Raw genomic sequence first — 22582 nt, 5'->3', positions numbered from 1 at the left:
GCAGTGATTTTGCACGATTTGAGCACGACGAGGCCTCTTAGTCAATCACATGAGGAAATCAAACGAAAAATGAACCATTCGTAATAACGAATTTATAAATATGTAGTTAAAAAAAAACAAAATAAAAAACGTGTATCCTTATTTACGAAAAAAATGTTTGTTCAACTAGCTAATAGCAGGCAAGCTAAGGTTCGGGCTGCTGTCGGGTCTGCTAGTACATATATATTAATTAATGTATGTATGTTTGTCCTTTATAGACTCGATAACTACTGGACCAATTTACTTGCGATTTTTTGCAAAATAATCTAATTTACGTGAATTAGGTTTGTAAATAATAATATCTTTAAAATGTTCATCAGAAAAAAAGTTAGGAGCGAATCCATCAAACTTCCAGGGTTGCTTTCGACTAAAATGCATTTTCCAAAAAATTTGGGAGTGTTGTTTTTTGTATGTAAAAAAAGATTGTATTTTAACGTTTATTTACTTATAACGTGTGTCTTTATTTACGAAAAAACGTTTCCTGAACCAGCTTATAGCAGGCAAGCCAACGTTCGAGAATAAGAATAATTTTTAGTTTTGGAATTCAATCATAAACAAGTACCTAGGTACCCAGTCACACACCCGAGCAGTTTTTGCACGCTTTTACGACACAATCAGGCATTTTCCTTTTAATTTATTTTGGGTTCGAATAAAATGTCAAGCTCACGTCAAAACACGGCTGGCGGTTAAAGAATGACTTAATTCGCGTTGGGCATGAGTTAAGTGTCATAATTTTAGAAGGCTCAGGGTAAAACACGGTCTGACTTTTGTTCATTAACACGAATTCCCATATTTTCTCCCTGGGTACACTAGAGCAGTGATTTTTGCACAATTTTGAGTTGAGCACGACGAGGACTCTTAGCCAATCACATGAAGAGATAAAACAAAAACTAACCGTCATTACGAATATGTAAATAGCTCAAAAAAAATCAAAATAAATAACGTGTGTCCTTTTTTTACGAAAAAACGTTTGATTAACCAGCTAATATTAATTGCAAGCCAACGTCCGCTACTACTTAATAAATTAATTCATTGGAATGCATTACATTTTACATTATTTTATGTGCTGCTGTAAATTGGGACAACATATCAGGTCGGAACCCTTAACTCTTAAAAGGCTATGCTATAAAATTCCTTTACACGTGGCGATGTAACATCGTATTAGACAAGAGATCTTATTTATTAATTAATTCATTTATTTATTTATATACGGCATTTCTGCCATTTACATATATGAGGTATAGAGTGCTTAAAAATAAAAATATAAAAAAATCGAGTATGAAATATTAATGTACTCGTACTGTACACATTATTAATTACTTGAAATACCTATATATTTTAAAGAAATCATACAATAAAAAAATACAACTATTCCAACCCAATCTCCTGAAGATGATTTGCTCTTTTTGATAAAAATATGTTGGTCACTTTATTTTTTAAGTTAGGCAGAGATAAACTAAATATATCCAAATGTGATGCATATTCATTCCCGGTATTCTGTAATCTAACAATAGGCGAGTTATATTGAGCTACCGTTCGACAATTTTGACAGTAAAATATTGTAGATGTTCTGCTTAACCTGGGTGGTACATAGAATGAAATCAATTTGCACTACTTTACGCATCTGGAAGCCGTACGAATGCAAGTCGGAATTCACCCGTTGATAGGGCAATCCGCTTGCTGAATCCGACGCCGTCGTCTGCGGATAATATGGATCTATTTTTGTGTACATATCGGCAGTTCAGCAGCTATCTGCTTTCTATGCATTAACTTCTAACTTATATTTACAGTTTGCATCACGTGTTAGATCGGTCCCGTGGCGTAATGGTCAGCGCGTTTGCCTACCATGCAAGAGGTCCCGGGTTCGATTCCCGGCTATGTTGATATGAAAAATTGATTTAAAAGGGTGTTTTCACACTTGAATATTTCGTAGTCCCTGGAATGGTACCTGAAGCGTAAGACTGATCATCTTACCTTCATGTTACAAAAATGATCAAGATGCGACACTGCGATTGGTGTACCAATTCAGTGCCCTATGCACTATTAGGTTCGGAAAGGGAATGATGATGAAATTAAAATGGCTAAATCAAAACAATCTAAAATGTAAATAATCAGCGTCTAATATAATATAACTCGCATAAAATTACTTAATCACATTACAAATTCGAACACGTTTTAAAACTACCGAAATGCAAAAAGTTTACACTCCGCGGAACTGATTCCGTTGAGCGCCTGACTAATATTGACGACAATAATGGCTCATTAAAACAATGCTACCCATTTATTACATAATAAAGTGCAACTCACGCTCTTAGATGCTTATTTAATAAGGTTTAATGCACATTATAAGATTTAATTGGACTGATTTTCTTACTTAAATACGAAACGACGGCCGCTTTAGGGCAAAAATTGACTTTTTCGAAAACTCCAAGCTCTGGTTGAGGGTCAAAAGTAATACCAAATATTGTTTCAAATATTTTTGCAAACAAAACAAACAAACAAACCATCACGCCGTTTCCCCGTAGGGGTAGGCAGAGAGGATAGAACGCCATAACACTGTATCTTGGCAAACATACCTCGCTTCCTCTACACTCATACCTCTTCTTATGCACGCACGCCGATTATTCCTACTTTTGACATGTCCATCTTCAAGTATTTGATGGACTTGATCGTGCCATGTCTTTCTCGGTCTTCCTCGTTTTCTGCATCCATCAACATTCGCATCGTAGATCCTTTTAGCCGTTCTTTCGCTGTCCATTCGCTCTACATGTCCAAACCAACGCAGCACCGGAAATTTGTTTAAAAAAAAAAAAAAAATACTAAGCCAAAATGTTAGCATTATAATTTTTTGTGAAAAACAGATTTGCCGTTTATACCAATAAAATAAATAAATTAAATAAAATGAACAAAATGAACAAAATGAACAAAATGAACAAAATGAACAAAATGAACAAAATGAACAAAATGAATAAAATGAATAAATAAAATTAGTAAAAAAAAAATATCGGCCCCTTAAAAAATGTATCCAAAATTTAAATCAAGAACTTACCTGCACGCTCGCCAGGCTTAATATCAGTCCCATGCAGAGGTGCACGAAGGAGCCGCGCGGCGCGACGTTGCCGGTCGCGGCCCAGCACGCGCCGACGCACGCCAGCCACGGGTGGGCGTGCGTCCACCGCGCGCGCGGCGTGCGCGGGAGCGCGGCCGCGGGCTGGCGCGGCTCCACGTTCCACGCGGTGAGCTTGCGATCCGACTGCAACACGGTCACGTCGTAGCTTTTGCCCAACTCTAGCAGGTCGATCATTTCGTCTGCAAAGTTATTAGTACTGTCTACAAAATGTATTTCAATACAGCAACGTTTTGAGTATGGCCCAACGTTTGCAGACGGGCTCGATTTCCTCCCTAGGGAGTTATCAACACGTCTCCTACGGTCTATTTGCGTCAGAGTGTTTCCATACTTTCTCGGGTGTCCCGCAAGGCTCTAACCTGGGTCCATTGTTGTTCTCAATTTTCATTATTAATATTAAAAATGTAATTTTGAACTCGCGTTTTCTGTTGTTTGCGGATGACTTAAAACCGTTCTTAAAGGTGACAACTTCTGACGATTTTCGTCTTCTCCAAGCGGATATATCTAATATATCTGAATGGGGAAGGCGAAACAAACTTAGGTTTAATGTTTGACACTTTTAATGCATAGATAAACGTATCGAGGGGTTCTAGACCCGTCGGTAGAAAATGATGTACTCACATCAAAACTTGATGGTGGGGGTATCGGTACTATATCTTTGTAGTCGGTCGGGAGACTTTTATCTATATGTCATTTTATGTCATTTTAGAGCGTAGCTATGATGTGTACCGTGACGTACGTTTCCCCTTAATTCATATCGATGTACCTATCCAAAACTTGAAGGTGGGGGGTCGGTAGTATATCTTTATCGGGTTGTGGTCCCGTGGCTAGTGTCTCGGACTCACGGACCAAAGGTCTGTCGTTCGAATCCCACTCTACCCCAACTTGGTTCCATTTTCAAACAGTGAGTTATTTACAACTCGTTGAGAATGGCCCTCAAAATTAAATATTTGGGTAAATCAGAAGAACGCAAATATTTCTTTTTTCTTTAATAAAATAAATAAATAAATAATAATAATCGCTAGAGGGAATTTATCTTCAACTATACCGTCAAGGTGAAGGTATGACATCTTTATCTTCCCATCATAATCGAGGCCCCGGAATACTTACCACAGATGAATATGTTCTTTGCAAAACACTGCTTGATGTCTCGGGTAGTTTTGTAGGCCAAAGCTTCCGGCAGTAGAAATGTCGCTACAGTGACGCTGCCCTGATCACGACCCGTTTGCATTTCCGCCATTACTGAGTTGCAACCGTCACACCTCGGGGCTAGAAGTGAAAAACACAACAGGGAAATATCACATACTACAAACACCGATATATGAAATGGATTAAGAATAATTAATTATATAATAAGTCCATAGTCCATAATCGATGACACACATGTGTTAAATTAGTTCACCCGAAGTAGGCTAATGACCGACGATGCAATGCCATCATTTTCTATCGAATCCAATACATTCGTATAATGCAACTCTTATAGTATTGCACGTTAAACCGGGAGCATTGTTCTGCAGTACATTCACATCGTCCCTACCACGAAGAAATGAAGTACAAAGGAACGTCGTATTTAAAGAGACCACAGGACGCAACGCCAGTCAGTCAGCCCAACAAGTTCAGTCCAGTTCGCTCAGCTCCAGCATGTAGTCCAAGTGCAGTCTCTTCAACCCACCATCGACGCTCATGCTACACAACCAAGTGCTGTACCTTATTCGCCATGTAATAATATATACGCAACAAACAGCAACCTCATGTCTCTTCTGTCAGTCTCTAACTGGGGTAGGAGCTCCAACCAACCCTCAACTACTTTTTCCTACAATTGTATTTTCAAAATAAATTTGGATATTGTGGAGAAATGTTTTCATACATATTTTTTTAAAAAACGCGACATGTTTGGCCTTGATAGTTGTGACGTTAAGATTTGTGACAATGTTCTAAACAAATTTGAATGGTCAGGAACAAATAAACACGTATCGTAATGTATTAGGGAATGGAATTACCGTTTTTTGAACAGTATTTCATAGACCTTTATTACTTAAAAAAAATATTTAAAAAGGGTGATATTTTCCTATTCAAAAGTTTAACTGAAAAATAATCTAGCTATGTTTTTTTACTGTTCAACATCGGCGAAAAGTCACCAATTGAATAAGTCAAAGACAACAATGTTTTGAGTATGTCCAAATGTTTGCAGACCGGCTGGATTTCCTCCCTAGGGAGTTATTTAGATCTAAATTTGTTGCAACAGAGAGCGAAAACGTTTTCGAGAATGGTGTGGAAATCTAGGCATTTACAGGGCGTATGACCTGTCATTGGCTGGTTAAAGTTGCCGCTTTACACATTGTAACATTCACCATTCTGCCCATGTTTAAACATCCAAATTTCCTCAACTCTTCCATCTTTTGACTAAAATACTATTACGTAGTATTTTATTTTATTTTTGGTATCTCATCCTTCGTGAGTGTGGTTTTGTAAATACTTAAACTCATCAAAATAACATTATATCAATTCATTAGTTAACCCAAAGAAAATTAGTTGATAATGATCCTTAAGATAAAAATAACTTTATTTAATTTACTTACATATAACTTTGAATTATCTATCCTTACCTCTGTTCTGTATAAATACATTTAACTCTTTAATAAAGATACCAGTCTCGAAGATGTCGCGAAAGCGATGAAACCGGTCACTGTTGATTGGTTAAAAAAAAAAATGTCTAGACTTCCGCATTTCCTCAAGTCCTGTATTTTGTCTGCAAACATTTGAACAGGCTCAAAATATTATGCATACCTTTATTTGGATTCCACGGAAGAACTACAAAAGTGTTTTCACACTCTTCTAAGCATCTCCAGGCCGATTGGTTTCTGAAAATGTTTCATTTGAAATTTAACCTCGCAGCAGAAATGAAAACATCATTGAGAAGACAATATATGGAAGTCCGCAGGGCTTTTGACTTGGACTTTCGTATTTCCACCATAAACTTTCGAGAGACTTTCACATCCTTCTTGGACGCGGACATCACCAGACGTCTCCGTGGTTGCAATTATGAATCTTCGCTATCCCCTAGAGCAGGGGTGCTCAAACCTGAACTGCTGGCGATATACCTCAATATCGTTAGACTGCGATCTGTTAGAACTTTTGACCGAAGGCAATCAGTCGTGAGCGTTACACTGATAAGTTGTAGAAAACTTAGAAGGAGGCTATGTCAGGGGTAGTCTTCTTCCTCAGGATGGTCCACCAATGAGATAACACTTGTGCAGAACTTAATAGTTTATTTTATCAAGAAGGGAACAAGTGCAATTATTTATGCAGGCGTATAACTATCGAATAATAATGACACAGTTGGGATGTGCAATCCCCTTTTTATATGGTTCAATTACCACAAATATCCTGTTTATTCACCTATTGCGTCGTATTCCAGAACTTACTAATATTGCATCAACAGGATAAATAATCAGTTAGTTATGACGGGATTTCAGGAATGAATAATGCGTATTTTCCATATATAAACAGGATAAAACTATCAATTAAATATAAAATTAGCTTCAATTTAATTATCAAAAGGAAGACGCTTAACCACAAAATGACAACATGGAAAAACCCCAATTATGAGTATTGGTAATTCATCATGGGTTATAACAGATCGATCGACTCTGAGAGGCTGAACGTATGTGCAATGCAGGATTGTCGCCTAGGTAGGGTGTATCGTGACACATACATTAGTTTTCCGCACAATATGCACGGATATTTTTTCTCTAGATCGACTCAAAAAGTACTCGCGATCGACGGTTGATAGTTAAACCAGCCAATGACAGGTCGTAAGCCCTGCAGATGCCTAGACTTCTATATTACCTTCTCTAAAATTTTGTAATATGTTGTTTTTTTAAATCTTTTTTTTTCTTTTCATTGATTTATTTTCAATTGTGAACATTACAGAGTATTCAATTAATTCTCAACACATTACAAAATATACATATCAGATTTATTAAATAGAAAATAAAAAAAAAAGTCATGTAAATTTGACTTACATATTTTAAATGTGGTCATACCATTTCGCATACATTTTGGATAAACTTCACCTTGCAATTAAATGCTCTAATTTTTACCACGTCTTAGAAAGCATTGTTTATGTTCAATTAAACACGATAACATTATTCTCTATTTTCCGTTACAAATAAAAATACGAGAGTTACTAGATACTCCACCCTGATGATGCAAAAACAATTACAAATTAAAACAACCTTCGGTCAAAGAGGATTGGCCTACTACTCGGTTTAAGTGTACAATCTACTTCCATTATCCATAAGGACAATTAGTAAATTATTAAATAATTAGTAAATAGTCTAATTGGTTGGGGAGTTTGCACAAAAACCGCCCTTGAACCTGTAGCAATTGCACAGAAATCTTTAATCCGAGTCATTTAAAAAAAAATAGCTCGTTATCCAAGTGACTTGCTCTTCAAAGAATTCAGAGTACTGAATATTATTCAACAGTATACATTGGGAACGGTAGTGGTTACACACATCGATAGAGACATTTACCCGAGCGTCAACCGCAACCATAATACAAGATACTCTAATAGGGATCTGATACTAAGTGAAGGGGTCAACACTGTTCTGGCATCGAGACAACACTATTACGTAGGCAAAAAGGTCCGTAACCTTTTGCCAGAATCGTGGAAAGACGGGAGTGTTGTCAAGTTACGGAAGGTGTTGACCTCGCTCTTTCATGACATTGGTCGTAGGGAGTCAGAAAAGTTGATGCATGCCACGGATTGGAGAACCTTACTGGATGTCAAAAATAAAATATAAAAAATAAGGAATAATTTAAAAAATATATATTTATAGATGACAACCATGAAGTTTCGCATAAATAAATTGTCTATGTTTTTATGAATGTATGTATGTGTATGCGCATGGGTGTATGTACGTGTGTGTGTATGCACATGTGTATATATGTGTATATATATATGTGTGTATATATGTGTGTATATGAATCAAAATGTGTATCCGAATAAGTTTATATTTTGTTTGTCTGTGCTCTATATTAATTTGTTAACTATTATAATATATAAAAATGTAATTGCCTAGCTTGGAACGGGGTATGTACCCTTGTTAGCTGGGCAAAGTGAACATGGAATTGTATTTTGATCAAGAGTGTGAATAAATAAATAAAATTTAAAAAATTACTCACAATATAAAATTGCTATTAAGAAATGGATAGTGAAGGTGGGTTGCGCACGGATCGATGAGTGGATCAAGCCAAATAGGTAAAATGTGTGTACTGTTTATGAAATTTGTTCTATTGGTCTATATGAATTGGTTATGTTTTTTATGATTATTTTAGTTTTTTATTGTTTTTTTTTTTAAATTTAATTTTACAATACGCCCAAGGGGCATTTACAAAAAATATACAGGTAAGTACAAACATAGTGAGTAAAAATTTAAAAGATAAACAACGCTTTTTTGTCTACATGTAGAAATAATAAAAAGCACACTGCCATGCAAAATAAAAAGTGAAACTTTACATAGTAAAAAAGATTATTTTTTTTAAATAGATATAAGAAAAGTAATTAAATTAAAAAGCAAATTGTAAATAACTTGTAAAGAATTCAAACAAAAAATAAATACATTTACATGTACTTATAAGTATAAAAAAATGGTATCAACAAATTATTGTTAAAAACAAATAATAAAAATTAGTTAACAGTAAGTATAAATAAGATAATATCTGGTACACAAAAATATTTGATACATCAATTTCAGAAAAAGATAATAATAAATAATAATACACATCAAAAACAGAGAAAGAATTGTATGAAAAAGAAAGTTTTATTACGACATTAATATTTAGTTTCAAACAGTGCATTTAAGAACGTTTTAAAATTGATATGAGTAATTGACGTATTAAAAATGTCTATTTGACAAGTAAATTTGTTGGCTAAGGAATGTAAACGCGGAATCGGAGAGTGTCGTGCATAGTCTCCATCTTAGAACAGGCTGTGCCATGTTAGATGGAGACTATCATAAACAGAGAACACTCCGTTTTCATTTTACATTAATTGGTTTTATATAGATTCCCTGTTATTAAGTATGTATATGATTTTTTTGCAATAAATTTATAAATAAATCAAATAAAATAGTTAGTAGCTACGTATGTACTCGTAGTTGCAAACAACTCCGTACTTTTAGTGACTCGATTAAGTATTTTGAAGTTAATGAGATTCAGGAGTTCACAACAATCGAGCACCGAATTTAAAATTTAAAATAAAAAAGAAGGTAATTTTTTTTTCTACGATCTTCTTATAAAATTAAATTTAAAGTGTCTAATAAATACGTGTAATTTATGTTATCTAAGGGAATTATTAACGAGTGGAGGCGTATAAAAAAAAAAAAAAAAGGGAATTATTATTTATGTTAATGATAATGAGGTTAATTGGATCAATTACGTTTTTTAAATTGTTATTATTATGTTAGCTTTGTTAAATAGCTAATCTTAGGCATGTTTTACATTTTATAAAATGTTTCCCTCGGCACGGGACACCCCAGTGAGGGAACATTATTCTGTATAAAAAAAAAATACAAACAATGTAAAAGGATAAATAAATAAATTGACCTAATATTTTTATATGAAATCATTAATTCTAAATTCGATTGTTGCAAACTCCTGGATTTAATAAACGTTAATGTACCAATACGTAGAACTGGGCAATATAGTCCATATTATTGTCACCCTTCTCAAACTAACGATCTGTGTCACTCGCCAATACCGCGTATACACAGACTAGGAAACAAATGTACCTCTCATATCAATATTTTCAAAGCTAGAGTACATAAATGGATTGCTAAAAAGACTAGACAGGAAGCTGAAGAATATGTTTCATATATAAGAATGTAATTATAGTTTCTTGAAAATCCTTTTTCGTTTTATTGATGTAGATATGTTATAATTTTTAAATTTTTTTATTTCTTTTAAATTTTTACACAATTGATGTGAAATTATGTAAAATTATGTATAAATAAATAATACACTGACACTCCGGAACGTGCTTGTGGGCCAGTGGAGTGGCTATATCCATAAAAAAAAAATTGAATGTACCTACCTATTGTATGGACATTTTTGTTAACTATGTATTTGTATTGTATTTTATATTGGATTAAATAAATAAATAAATAAAAAATATCGACATTTTCAACTCGAGTCTCTGTGAATTCAAATCACCTCTTTATATATATTTTATGATGTTCTATAGTTACGATTAACGAATTATTTGCAAAGGCTACTTATGCCAATGATCTGGTGTTTATTCATTATATATTTTTTATATCTTTAGTATGCTGACATACATACATTTTTATTTTATTTTATTCAGAAAACATACAGTCATACAAAATAAGTATTAAAAACAACAATTTTTTTACATAAAAAGACCAATTAAGTTTTCATAAATTAAAAAGATATAAACATTAAATGTGACAAAAAATAAAAAATAAATTAGAATTTTAAGTGAGAAAAGAATAATTGTTGACATTTGCGTTTTCCATGGAGGTAATAAATAAAAATACCGAATGTACACTCCGAGATATCCACGCACACACATGAACGCACATATAAAACATACACAAACATATACATTACACGCGGCACATATACATAGCATAAACCACTCAAGATGCACATTCAGCAACTATCCCAAATAATCGACCCCATGAAGAAATTTTCTGTACAAATACAACGTGCAGTTAAAAATGTCTACATCAATCCTGAGTCCGTTATAATTTCTACAGGTACGTCTAATGAATGAATTCGGGGTATAATTGTTTTTACAAGTTGGTACACATATATATATATATATACAGGTGTTCTTTAAACCCTGTCACATCCGAAACCACGATGATCAGTAAATTCAAGAAGACATATTGGCACATTAATTTAAATTTTTAGAATGAATAAAATATTTTAAAAAACAAATGGTGGGGGAAGGAGGGGCGGGGAGGGGAGGGGGGAGTCTGATACACCCTCAACCATATGGCCACGCCCCCTCGCTTCTCCCCTGCAGAAGTAAGCAACCATTTGTTTTTTTAAATATTTTATTTTTGAAAAAAATCTGCGTCTAAATATTGTTTTAAATATGCTAATATGTCTTCTTGCCCATACTGATTATCGTGGTTTCGGATGTGACAGGGTTTAAAGAACACCCCGTATATATTTCTTGTTATTTTTCTTTTTCTTTTTATACCCATGTTTTAATATTATTTTTAATTTTTTGTATATCTAATTGTCTCATTATTTTGTACATTTTATACTTTATAATAAATAAATAAACAAATAAATAAATCAATAAATCAATCAATCAATCAATCAATGAATGAATGAATGAATGAATGAATGAATGAATGAATGAATGAATGAATGAATGAATGAATGAATGAATGATTGAATGAATGAATGAATGAATGAATAATTGAACTTCCTCATTTTGTCGAAATTGGTTTTAATTTTATATAAAATGAATTGATTGAATTCTTAAATGTAATGCCATAATATTCAATATGTTACCCAAAGATTGCAAAACCATGATCCGCATTCAATTTGATAAATTTGTAAAAAATTGGTAATCAGGTCGAGAAAAATCGGAAAATTTACTCAAAACACATTCCTAAATAATAAATTAATGTTGTATAACTGTATACTAAATTAACTAGTTGGTAGTAATGCTATTGTTTATTTTGCATCAAAATGTCTGCCTTAAAACAGGTTGTACCTAGTTAGGCAGACTAGACATTAGGGTGGGCGGTTAAATGTTGTAATGTGCATTAAATCTTATTAAATAAGCATCTAAGGGCGTGAGTTGCACTTTGTTTTGTAATAAATGTGTAGAATTGTTTTAATAGGTCATTGTTTTCGTCAATATTAGCAAGGCGCTCGACGGAATTGGTTCCGCGGAGGGTAAACTTTTTCCATTTCGGTAGTTTTAAAGCGCGTTCGAATTTGTAATGTGATTAAGTTATTTCTTTACTGACACAAAATAATTTTATCAATATAGACAACTAACAAAATGTTCAGACAGTGATAAACTTCAAACCTCGGTTGAGGGCCAAAAGTAGTATGGAATATTTTTTTAAATAATTTTTACGTTTAATGTGATCCAAAATGCACCTTTTTAGACCCCTTTCACTTTGATGTCTAAAAAAATAAAAAACCTCATACATCATCGTCCCACTCTACTCGATATGTTCCGGAGAAATCTATTACCTAAGTGTGTATGTAGTAGATAAAGTAATTGTTATTTTGTTAATAAACTATGATTAGTATTATAAATAATTAAAATTAGCAGTCATCACTCACATGTAGCTTTCGTTGGGGCCCACGGCCTGCAGGACGAGTCCCGAATATTTGCGCAGCGCGCCCGCGCCCCCGCACCTCACGCGCGCGTGGATCTGCCCGGGCAGCACGCGCGCGCGCGTGAGCACGCACGCGTGCACCACGCTGCGCAGTATCTCGCGCGTCGCCACGGGCTCGCGCGACAGCCACGACGCCAGAACCTCTGCAGAAAACGTTCGGTCGTTCAGTGTTCACGCAAACGTAAAAATCAGGTTTTCAGTGAAAGGGGCAATGAAAGCGGTACAGTTAAATTCAGTTAAAATCGCGGTTTTTTAAAGTGAAATTTTCAAAAGCAACTCGCTCTTTCACAAAATAATTGTTTTTAACATTACTGTATTCTTCACCCGCCTGGACACAAAGAAACGCCGTTTTTACTTTAATGTAGTGCCCTATCCATCATCACATGCGGATAAGGGTAAATTATTTTATTTATTTATTTATTTTTTTAACATAAACTTAACAAATTACAACAGGGATGGAGAATACCTTAATTAAGGGAATATGAAAGTCTAGACATTTACAGGGCTTATGACCTGTCATTGGCTGGTTTAAGTGGCCACTTTACACACTGTAACATTCACCATTTTGCCTATGTTTGAACATCCATATTTCTTCAATTCTTCCATTTGTTTATTTAAGTGAAGTTAAAGAGCTGTTAATCTTAATGACTCCCGAAGGGGGTAAAATCCAGTCTTGTGTCTACGAACATTTGGACAAACTCAAATATTGTAATTAACATAAACGGCAATTCTGCCCTTTACAAACATTTATAATATTAACGTATTTGGCTTAATATTTTATTTTTTTTAAAACATGAATTTCCTTATACCCAAGATTTATATATAAAAAAATTAAACTAAAAATTATACAAGATTTATATTTAAAAAATTAACCTAAAAATTATACAGCATATTCAGCAGAAAGTTTAAATAATAAAACATTCTACAGTAAAACAACAAGAAAATCATAAGTACTGTTTCACACAGCTGGGCAAAGTGAACAAAAACGGTATATATTATAAAATGCATGAATAAATAAATATAATTACCATTCGCCATCTTTGAAAAAGTTCAAAAGGTTTGTTCTATAGGAACAATACCCTACACTAAATATATCAGATACGTGGGAATAATTATTGCCGAGTTCATGAAGTCTGTTTAATACGGCATTACAAGTATACACTGTCCGTGAAATGAATTCCCGACATCGTCGACATAAAAATTTTGTTTAAAAAGGTGTTTTTACACTAGAATATTTCATAGTCTATGGACTGACTGGCACCTGAAGCGTAAGACTGATCATCTTACCTTCTTGTTAAAAAAAAAAAACAAAAAAACAGAATATGTTGCGATTGGTGTACTAATGTAGTCATCGGGTGTACCTTTTAACCAATGGTGTAAAGTCAATAAATTAGAACTAAATATTTAAAAAAATATAGAACAAAACAACGATTCTAATAGAAAACTCCAAAATTGATGTAGTTAATCCATCAGAGATTTAGGAGTTGTTTTGGACTATAAACTGACATACAACGAGCATATAGATAATACTATAAATAAATCACTGAAATTACTTGGCTTCATTAACAGAATATCCTCTGATTTTACTAATGTCCGTACAATCAAAACTCTTTATTGCTCGACTGTTCGCCCTCTTCTAGAATATGCTTCCGTGGTCTGGTCTCCATTCTATGTCAATCGCCATAAATCACATTGAGTCAGTCCAACATCGCTCGCTTCGAAAAGTAGCGTGGATGCTCGGACCAGAGAGAGGTAATTATTCTTATGCTGAAATAGAGTCAATGTTCAATAATTCTAGTCTACAAAAACGTAGAACTAATATTGACTCCATATATATGTTCGGCATACTAAATGGTATAATCGATGTTCCATCATTACTGGGACATGTAAAATTCAATATTCCGAGTCGTAGGTTGAGAAACAATGAAGTACTGTTCATCGATCAGCGGAGAACAAACTATGGCCTTAATTCTCCAATGACCTGTCTTTGTCGTATTGTTAACTCGAGACAAGATCATCTGGACTTTTTTGGTTTAAGTTTACAACGATTTAAACGAGCACTAAATAAATAGTAATAGTTTGTCAATGCTTCTTTTCTTTTTTATTTATTTTTTAAACTATTCTTTTATTGTTATGTTTAAAACCTATAAATTGTATACATGGACAATGTCCGTTAATAAATAAATAATTGTGTACCTGATTTATCTAAAAGATCCATGTAATTGAAATAAATGGGAAAGTTGAATGGCGGATAGTGATTCCTTCCGGACTTCAGAACTCGCGTATATTTGACTATTTCGTCCTCCATTTTCTTCAAATAACCACACCCGTCCAAGTATTTTATGATTTCACATCTCAGTAAAAGCGCCGTGTCATTATCCAACGGCAATTTCTGCATATTAATGGTTGATTTTAATTCAAACACCCGAAACAAATTAACATCACACAAGAAAACAAAACAATTGAATGTGACAGAAAATTTTCCTTCCCCCCAATTTGAACTGATTTCAAATTTTCAATTCTTTCTCGCTTTCTCTTGTTTGAAATTGCGAGAGAAAGAATGAGATAGCACAAACTGTGTGTGTGTGTGGTTGGATGGAACTATTTTTAGTTCGAATTTTTCTCCATAGTATTTCCTTTTTTTTAAACATAATTCTCATGGCTGTTGAGTGTAAATTTTTCCTTATTTACAATTCAATTTTATGCAGGCAGGTACTTTTTTATTATCAATTTGGTGAAACCAGATTTTCTAGCATTTAGGGATGTCCAAATATATAATATTATAAAAAAATATGTTTTTAAAAATGTACTTCTTTTGTGGCTTTTTTCACCTCGCTTATTCTAGCCAATGCCGTATTTTTTTGTTTTTTCTTTCCATATTTGCACATTTTAATGTTAGTAAGTTTTTTTTGCCGGTCTCGTGGTGCAGTGGTCAGCGCGTTTGCTTACCATGCAAGAGGTCTCGAGCTCGATTCCCGACATGGTTGACATGAAATAATTATTTAAACAAGTTTATTTAAATTCTTGGTAACAAAAGTCTACGATGTATGCAAGGTAAGCGATTTGCTGATGAATGTCGATAAATCGAATGTGAAAGTTTTTAAAGAAATGAAAGTATGACTAAATGTGAAATGAATGGGGTTATACTAAAACAAGCAGAGAATTTGTTTTTGTATCTGGGAAGTATGTTTACTAGGTATTGACTGACTGAGAAAGATATTGAAAGGAGGGTGAGTGCCGGTAACAGAGTGAACGGTGCACTTATATCAACCTTGGCAAATAATGGTTTGTCGCAAGAGGCAAAATTAGCAGTTCACAATGGAGTCCTGGTTCCGACCCTGATGTATGGGAGCGAAGTATGGACTTGGAAGAACGGGGATGAAATTAGGCTGAATGCTGTCGAAGTGTGATCTCTCAGGCGAATGTGCGGTAAAACTATGTACGATAGATTCACAAATGTTGAGATCCGTATATTATATAAGGCCGAGACGAGCATTATCGACAAAATCAAGAAAGGAGCTCTGCGCCGGTTTGGACATATAGAGCGAAGGAACGGCTAAGAATATTTACAATGCGAATGTTGATTGATGCAGAAATAGAGGAAGATCGAGAAAGACATGGCATGACCAAATCCAACAAATACTTAAAGATGGACATGTCAAAGGTCGGAATAATCGGCGCGCGTGCATGACAAGATGTATGAATGTAGAGGAAGCGAGATCTGTATGCAAAGAAAATAATTGTTGGAAATTACAAAACGACCTAAATAAACTAGCGGATTACTGTTACCATGACTGGGTTTAAACTGTGCAACTAGGTTATAAGCTTAGACTATACCCTGTCTGCGTAATCTATAAGTGCGAAAGCACTACAATTAATGATATATATATATATTATTTTTTTTATTTTTTTTTTTATTATTTTCTTTTATTCAGAAAACGTACAGTACAGTTACAAAGTTTAATATTTCACACAATTAGACCTTATTCTAATGGACCAGCGAAGTTTCCATATTATAAAGCAATTATGTGTAAGGTTAATTATGAAAGTATAAAAAAGAGAAGGAAAAAGAAAAACATAAATGAAAGTTGTTTAAAAATTAAAATTTAAGTGAAAAAAATATATTTTAAAGTTTGTAGTTTGTAGTGAGTATTTACAAATGGAAATAATATTAAAAATGAAGAAAATTTGTAAGAGTAATTAAAAATTAAGAATTGAAATAAAGAATGAAAAACATGCTCAGATGTAAAAATAAAATAAAATAGTAATAAATTTTTTTTTTAAAAGGAAAAACGTAAATATACACATATTTATTATTTTAAGGGATTCAAAGAAACGATGAGAAGAATCTTTAAGTGAAATATAAAACAATAAATTTAGGTCAATTTAAAAAACATCTTCAAAATTAATGACACATTATAGTAAGAGCAGCAATATATTGATTTTATTTACATATATAATATAATCAGCTATTCTTACACACTGATAAATGTTTCGTTATTTCGTTCACTAGAAACGCAAATAAAATTATTTTCAACTATGAAATTCACGGTAATTGTCTTGTCCGGAAAAACGAGCTGAGAGATTTAGGTGCGATTATGAATGAAAACCTCTTATTTGATTCCTATATTCAGGCGTCTATAAATAAGGCTTATATAAATCTGGGCTTTATTATACGCACCACTCGACCATTCAAAACAACCGCATCCCTCAAAATCTTATATAATGCATACGTTCGCAGCCATCTTGAGTTTGCATCTGTTGTTTGGAATCCTCGATATACATTTTACATATCACAACTAGATAGAATACAGAATAGATTCCTTAAACTTCTGGATCGTAAATCTCTTACATATTTTGACTCGTACGAAGACTCTTCTTCCTTTCATAGTTTAACTTCCCGCACTAAACGTAGAAGCATTTCTGATCTGTCTTTCCTCTTCAAAATTTTAAACAATTTTATCCATAGTCCATATCTCTCGGAGCGTGTTTCAACCAATTGTCCCGTAAAGTCAACACGACAAGTTCATTTTTTTTATAATTCGTTGCCCAAAAAAAATTCAAAGCACGTTTATTTATCGTAGCTGCTCCAAATTTAAATTTACTTAGTCCCCATTTAGATGGGGACAAAGTAAATTAAAAATAAAACGTTTGTCAGTGTGTAATAAGTTTATGTTCCTTTAAATATGTTTATTTTATTATGGTATCAAAATGTTGAATTGGTCAACTATATTATGAAAATCCCTCTCCTCCACTCCTCCATTCTATTTCCACTCTATTTCCTCATCCCTTAACCTTTTTACAAGCTCTTTTTTTTTTCTCATGTCTTACATATAATATTATAATATATTATTTTTCTCTTTACTGTGTAACATGTTCTCTCATTATATTTGTGAGAAACTTTAACTGGATGTATGTACTATTTTTTTAAATTTGTATTCTTATATAACATATTGGTTTCCGTTGTCCTCTTCGCTATACTAGATTAAATTCCCTTTTTTATGTACCAACTTGTAAAAACAATTATACCTCGAATTCATTCATTAGACGTACCTGTAGAAATTATAACGGACTCAGTATTGATGTAGACATTTTTAACTGCACGTTGCATTTGTACAGAAAATTTCTTCATGGGGTCGATTATTTGGGATAGTTGCTGAATGTGCATCTTGAGTGGTTTATGCTATGTATATGTGCCGCATGTAATGTATATGTTTGTGTATGTTTTATATGTGCGTTCATGTGTGTGCGTGGATGGCTCGGAGTGTGCATACGGTATTTTTATTTATTTTAATTTATTACCTCCATGGAAAACGCAAATGTCAACAATTCTCCTTTTTTCACTTAAAATTCTTATTTATTTTTTATTTTTTGTCACATTTAATGTTTATATCTTTTTAATTTATGAAAACTTAATTGGTCTTTTTATGTTAAAAAATTGTTGTTTTTAGTACTTATTTTGTATGACTGTATGTTTTCTAAATAAAATAAAATAAAAAAAATAAAAAAAAATAACAGCTGTTGTTTTTCCTTAATAAATAAAAATAAAAAGAAAGAGTGATGTGGCGTTCTATCCTCTCTGCCTACCTCTACGGGGACGGCGTGATGGTTTGTTGCTGTTGTTGTTGTTTTTACACTAGAATATTTCATAGTCCCTGGACTTGTACCTAACGCGTAATATTGATCATCTCACCTTCATTGTCTCAACGTCTTGTATTATCTTTCAAGTCCCATCATCCCTCGTTCCAGGTACCACATCGGCACGCATCTCGGCTTGAAGCCGTTCTCGTGCAACATGTGCGGCATGCGCTTCACCACCTCCTCGTCCGTGAACCGCCACCAGCTGAACATGCATCAGGTCGGACCCAAGCACTTCAGGTGCGAGCATTGCCCCAAGCGCTTCCACACGCAGGCCCGCCTCAACGCCCACGCCAAGGTAATAAAACCAGCAGCTGGATCTGTATTTATTTATTTGACAATGGGCAATGAGGAATTCCAGCCCAACCCGGAATTAAATTTTTTAAATGTTTTCGTGTACACGTGAATATTTAAACATTTTGGAGTTGGATGAAATATCTCAAAAACGCACGCAAAAATAAATAAAAAATGTTAAAAATAGTATTCATTTTAAAATCGTAAATAATGACGTCACTCCTTATATCTACCTGTAGTATTTCCGGTTTCCGCTTTAAAGCCCCCGCACCTTGTTAGGAACGTTTTAACCATAGAAAAAAAAAGAGTATAACTTTCATTATACTCTTTTTTCCACCAGAGATTATGTCAACTTTCTAGGTTTTTCTAAATCGAAACGTTCGTAAAAACAACCATAACATAGAAATGAGCAAATTACGATCAACTAAATGAAGTAATCAAAGCAATATTCCATAGATTCTTGTCAGGTCAGTGAAAGTAAAAACGCCAACCGTTTCATGACGTCACTACTGAAAAGTGACACACTGATTACAGTCATTTGGCGCGGTATTTGATAAATGTAACTTTAAAAAATCATACCTTTGTAAATAACGCACAAAAAAAATATATATATATATTTGCTTAGTTAAATAGTACGCTAATAGAAAATAAATAAACTAGAAAACAGTGGAATTCGTCATTATCATGGATTTTTTTTATTAGCTAATATATTAATCTAAAAAATGACAAGCCGAACGGTACTATTCTTATTAAAATCTGTTAAGAAATAAAGGAGATATAAAGGATTAAATTCTAGTAATTTAAATGGTTCCAAAAACAAACGATTCGTGACGATATCAAGTATGACATCTTCGGATGTTTTGTTGCGTCATCGGATTTTTTTTTCATCAATGTCTATGGATTTTATAGAGTATTGTAGATAGCTTCCTTTTTCTGTGTCGTTTGTTTACATTTACGGGGTTCTGTCACTTATCAAACGCTACGAGTTGTGATTTATAATTTTCATGCTAAATTGATAATTCAGTTTATCATTATCATAATAAATTAATATTTAGAAGAGGTTGAAATAATAAAAGAAATTCGAGATGTAAGATGTATTCCACTTTAACTTTCATCTGTCAGTGCCTGGAACTGGAGTGGGTAAGGGGGGGCTAAAGATAATATGCACAGACAACTTTCCTTATATTTCTATCTGAGGCCTGTGGTATTACCAACATTAAAATGAATGCGTTACTCGTGAACTTCTGTGACAAAATTTATTACCAACTTACGAAACGATCGTTTTCGGAAGACCTTATTTTCGAAACGAAAATAATGAATGAAAATATTCATTATAAGAGTTTATATAATAAACACTAGGAGAATCTTTAACAATATTTTATTTGTAGAGTAGGTTAAATCCGATATTCCTCCCGAGTGATAATAGCCTATTGTAGTCTGCTTTACTTTACGGGCTGTTTAACCCATCACGACTACTCACTGAACGATGAAATATTATCATCTGTGTCTAGTATACGGGATTTAGGTATTATACTTTACACTAAACTTTGTTTTAAAATTCATATTGAACATGTTATCAATAAATCCTTAAAATTCTTTGGATTTATTAACAGAAGCACAACTGACTTCAAAAATATCAATACCCTTAAAGCTGTCTTCTGTTCCTAGTTCGCCCGCACCTAGAGTACTCCTCTGTTATCTGGTCTCCATATTATGTTCACATCGAAAATATTGAATCAGTTCAACATCGATTTTTAAGAAAGATAGGCTGGAGGTTGGGCTTATCTGGAGACCAATATACGTATAATGAGTCAGAAACTAGCTCAAATATATCTTCTCTTCAAGACCGTTGAAATAAATCCGACCTTCTAGTCCTATTTAAAACTCTCAATTCACTCTTTGATGCGCCTGAACTGCTGACATAACAATAATAAAATGAATTATTCTAACTAGAAACCCGTTATATTACCCGTAATCAATAGTAACATACTTTAATTCACAAATTTATCCCCTAAATTGAGAAAAAATAGTATCTAAGGTAAATATGTTGAAACAAGGAAAGTTTTTAAGCAACAAAATACACGTGTCGGGAAAATAAATGCCAAAAATTAATGTAAATCATGGAAAAATATTCGAAATCAATTACCTGTGAAAACTGACTCCTTTTTAACACATTTGACGATCCTACTGCTGCAACCAAACATACTGCAATTCACCATAGTGGATTTTTATTTATTATAACGTAAATATCCAAGTTATTTACAAACAAAGCCAAGCACAGCGACAAAAGCATCCGATAGAACCGTTATGCCTATGTTGTCAAACAAAACAAAATGGCCGCCAATTTGTTGCTAACCAACATCGCTTGCGTTCTATGAAAAATAGGTGTATATTATGTTAATGTTATTTTAATATTATTTTCAGCACCACGAGCACAAGGAACGTTTCGCGTGCACGCTGTGCCCGGCCACGCGCAACACGCCCGCGGAGCTGGCGCGCCACGTGGCCGTGCACGGCGGCGAGTTCCGCTGCGACACGTGCCACCGCGACTGCTCGTCCGCGGCGCGCCTGGCCGCGCACGCCACGCGCCACGAGCTGGCCGGCAAGCCGTACGCGTGCTTCGTGTGCTCGCTGGGCTACCGCTCCGCGCAGAGCCTCAACAAGCACCTGGCCACGGTGCACCGCGACGAGGACGTGCCCAAGATCGCGCCGCAGCACTTGTGTACGTTGTGCGGGCAGGTAACCTAACCCCGCTACTAGGCTTCTATGAACTCTATCCAGACCTAACCTAGCTCGCTTCTTCTCATTATTCTCATTCTAATCAAGCCCCGTTACTAGTATTTTTACTCTAACCAACGAGCAGTCGCGTGCACTAAGTTTTTATCAAGGATAGGCAGTAGAAAAAAAACGTTTTGTACAACATAAGTAATAAATATTACCAAACAGATTCCTTCACTCGTCACATTATTTTTTTGTCCATAAAGGATAGTGAGGAATTCCAGCCCAACCCGGAATTAAATTTAAAAAATGTTTTCGTGTACACGTGAATATTTAAAAAAATTGGAGTAGGATGAAATATCTCAAAAACGCGCGCAAAAATAAATAAAAATGTTAAAAATAGTATTAATTTTAAAATCGTAAATAATGACGTCACTCCTTATATCTCCGTGTAGTATTTCCGGTTTCCGCTTTAAAGCCCCCGCACATTGTAAGGAACGTTTTGACCATAGAAAAAAAAAAAGTATAATTTGTGATTGAAAAGTTTTGACATTTCAACAGCGTCTAAAACAGTTCTAAATCGAAACGTTCGTAAAAACAACCATAACATTTCTATGTTGTGTTGTTCATTTCTATGAGCAAATTACATAGATTCTTGTCAGTTTTGTTATTGGCTGGAGAAATACAACTTACCGCGGTCAGTGAAAGTAAGAACGCCAACCGTTTTATGACGTCACTACTGAAAAGTGACACACTGATTACAGTCATTTGGCGCGGTATTTGATAAATGTAACTTATTAAAAAAATAAAAAAACCTATATCTTTGTAAATAATGCACAAAAAAAATAATTTTTTTTTCTTAGTT

General features: G+C 34.0%; 2 protein-coding genes across 7 annotated transcripts in view; one reads left to right on the top strand and one right to left on the bottom strand.

Annotated features, from left to right (window-relative positions):
- mei-218 (meiotic 218) overlaps positions 1–14967 on the bottom strand; it is a 28981-nt gene extending 14014 nt beyond the window's left edge. Inside the window, exons 1-5 of one of the 5 annotated variants that reach the window (XM_088226722.1) lie at positions 14764–14967; positions 12512–12710; positions 5954–6027; positions 4277–4435; positions 3089–3348 (exon numbers count right to left, since the gene is read on the bottom strand). In XM_088226722.1, the coding sequence (XP_088082848.1) occupies positions 3089–3348; positions 4277–4435; positions 5954–6027; positions 12512–12710; positions 14764–14965 (894 nt within the window). In that variant the 5' untranslated portion in view covers positions 14966–14967. Of the gene's footprint in view, positions 1–3088; positions 3349–4276; positions 4436–5953; positions 6028–6267; positions 6403–12511; positions 12711–14763 lie in introns of those variants that run through there. The other 4 variants (XM_088226723.1, XM_088226719.1, XM_088226721.1 and 1 more) reach the window with 4 other exon arrangements.
- The window catches only part of LOC148281429 (zinc finger Y-chromosomal protein-like), a 60966-nt gene that overhangs the window by 35614 nt on the left and 2770 nt on the right, over positions 1–22582 (top strand). The window contains exons 10-11 of one of the 2 annotated variants that reach the window (XM_088226717.1): positions 18817–19003; positions 21424–21738. In XM_088226717.1, coding sequence (XP_088082843.1) covers positions 18817–19003; positions 21424–21738 — 502 coding nt within the window. The remainder of the gene's footprint in view (positions 1–18816; positions 19004–21423; positions 21739–22582) is intronic. The other variant, XM_088226718.1, reaches the window with a different exon arrangement.

The sequence above is a fragment of the Micrasema longulum genome, unplaced genomic scaffold (genome assembly GCF_059751315.1).
Source record: "Micrasema longulum isolate JH-2025_06_02 unplaced genomic scaffold, ASM5975131v1 h1tg000462l, whole genome shotgun sequence".
Lineage (NCBI taxonomy): Eukaryota > Metazoa > Arthropoda > Insecta > Trichoptera > Brachycentridae > Micrasema > Micrasema longulum.
The sequence above is the reverse complement of the archived record's forward strand: the minus strand, read 5'-3'. Positions and strand labels throughout refer to the sequence as shown.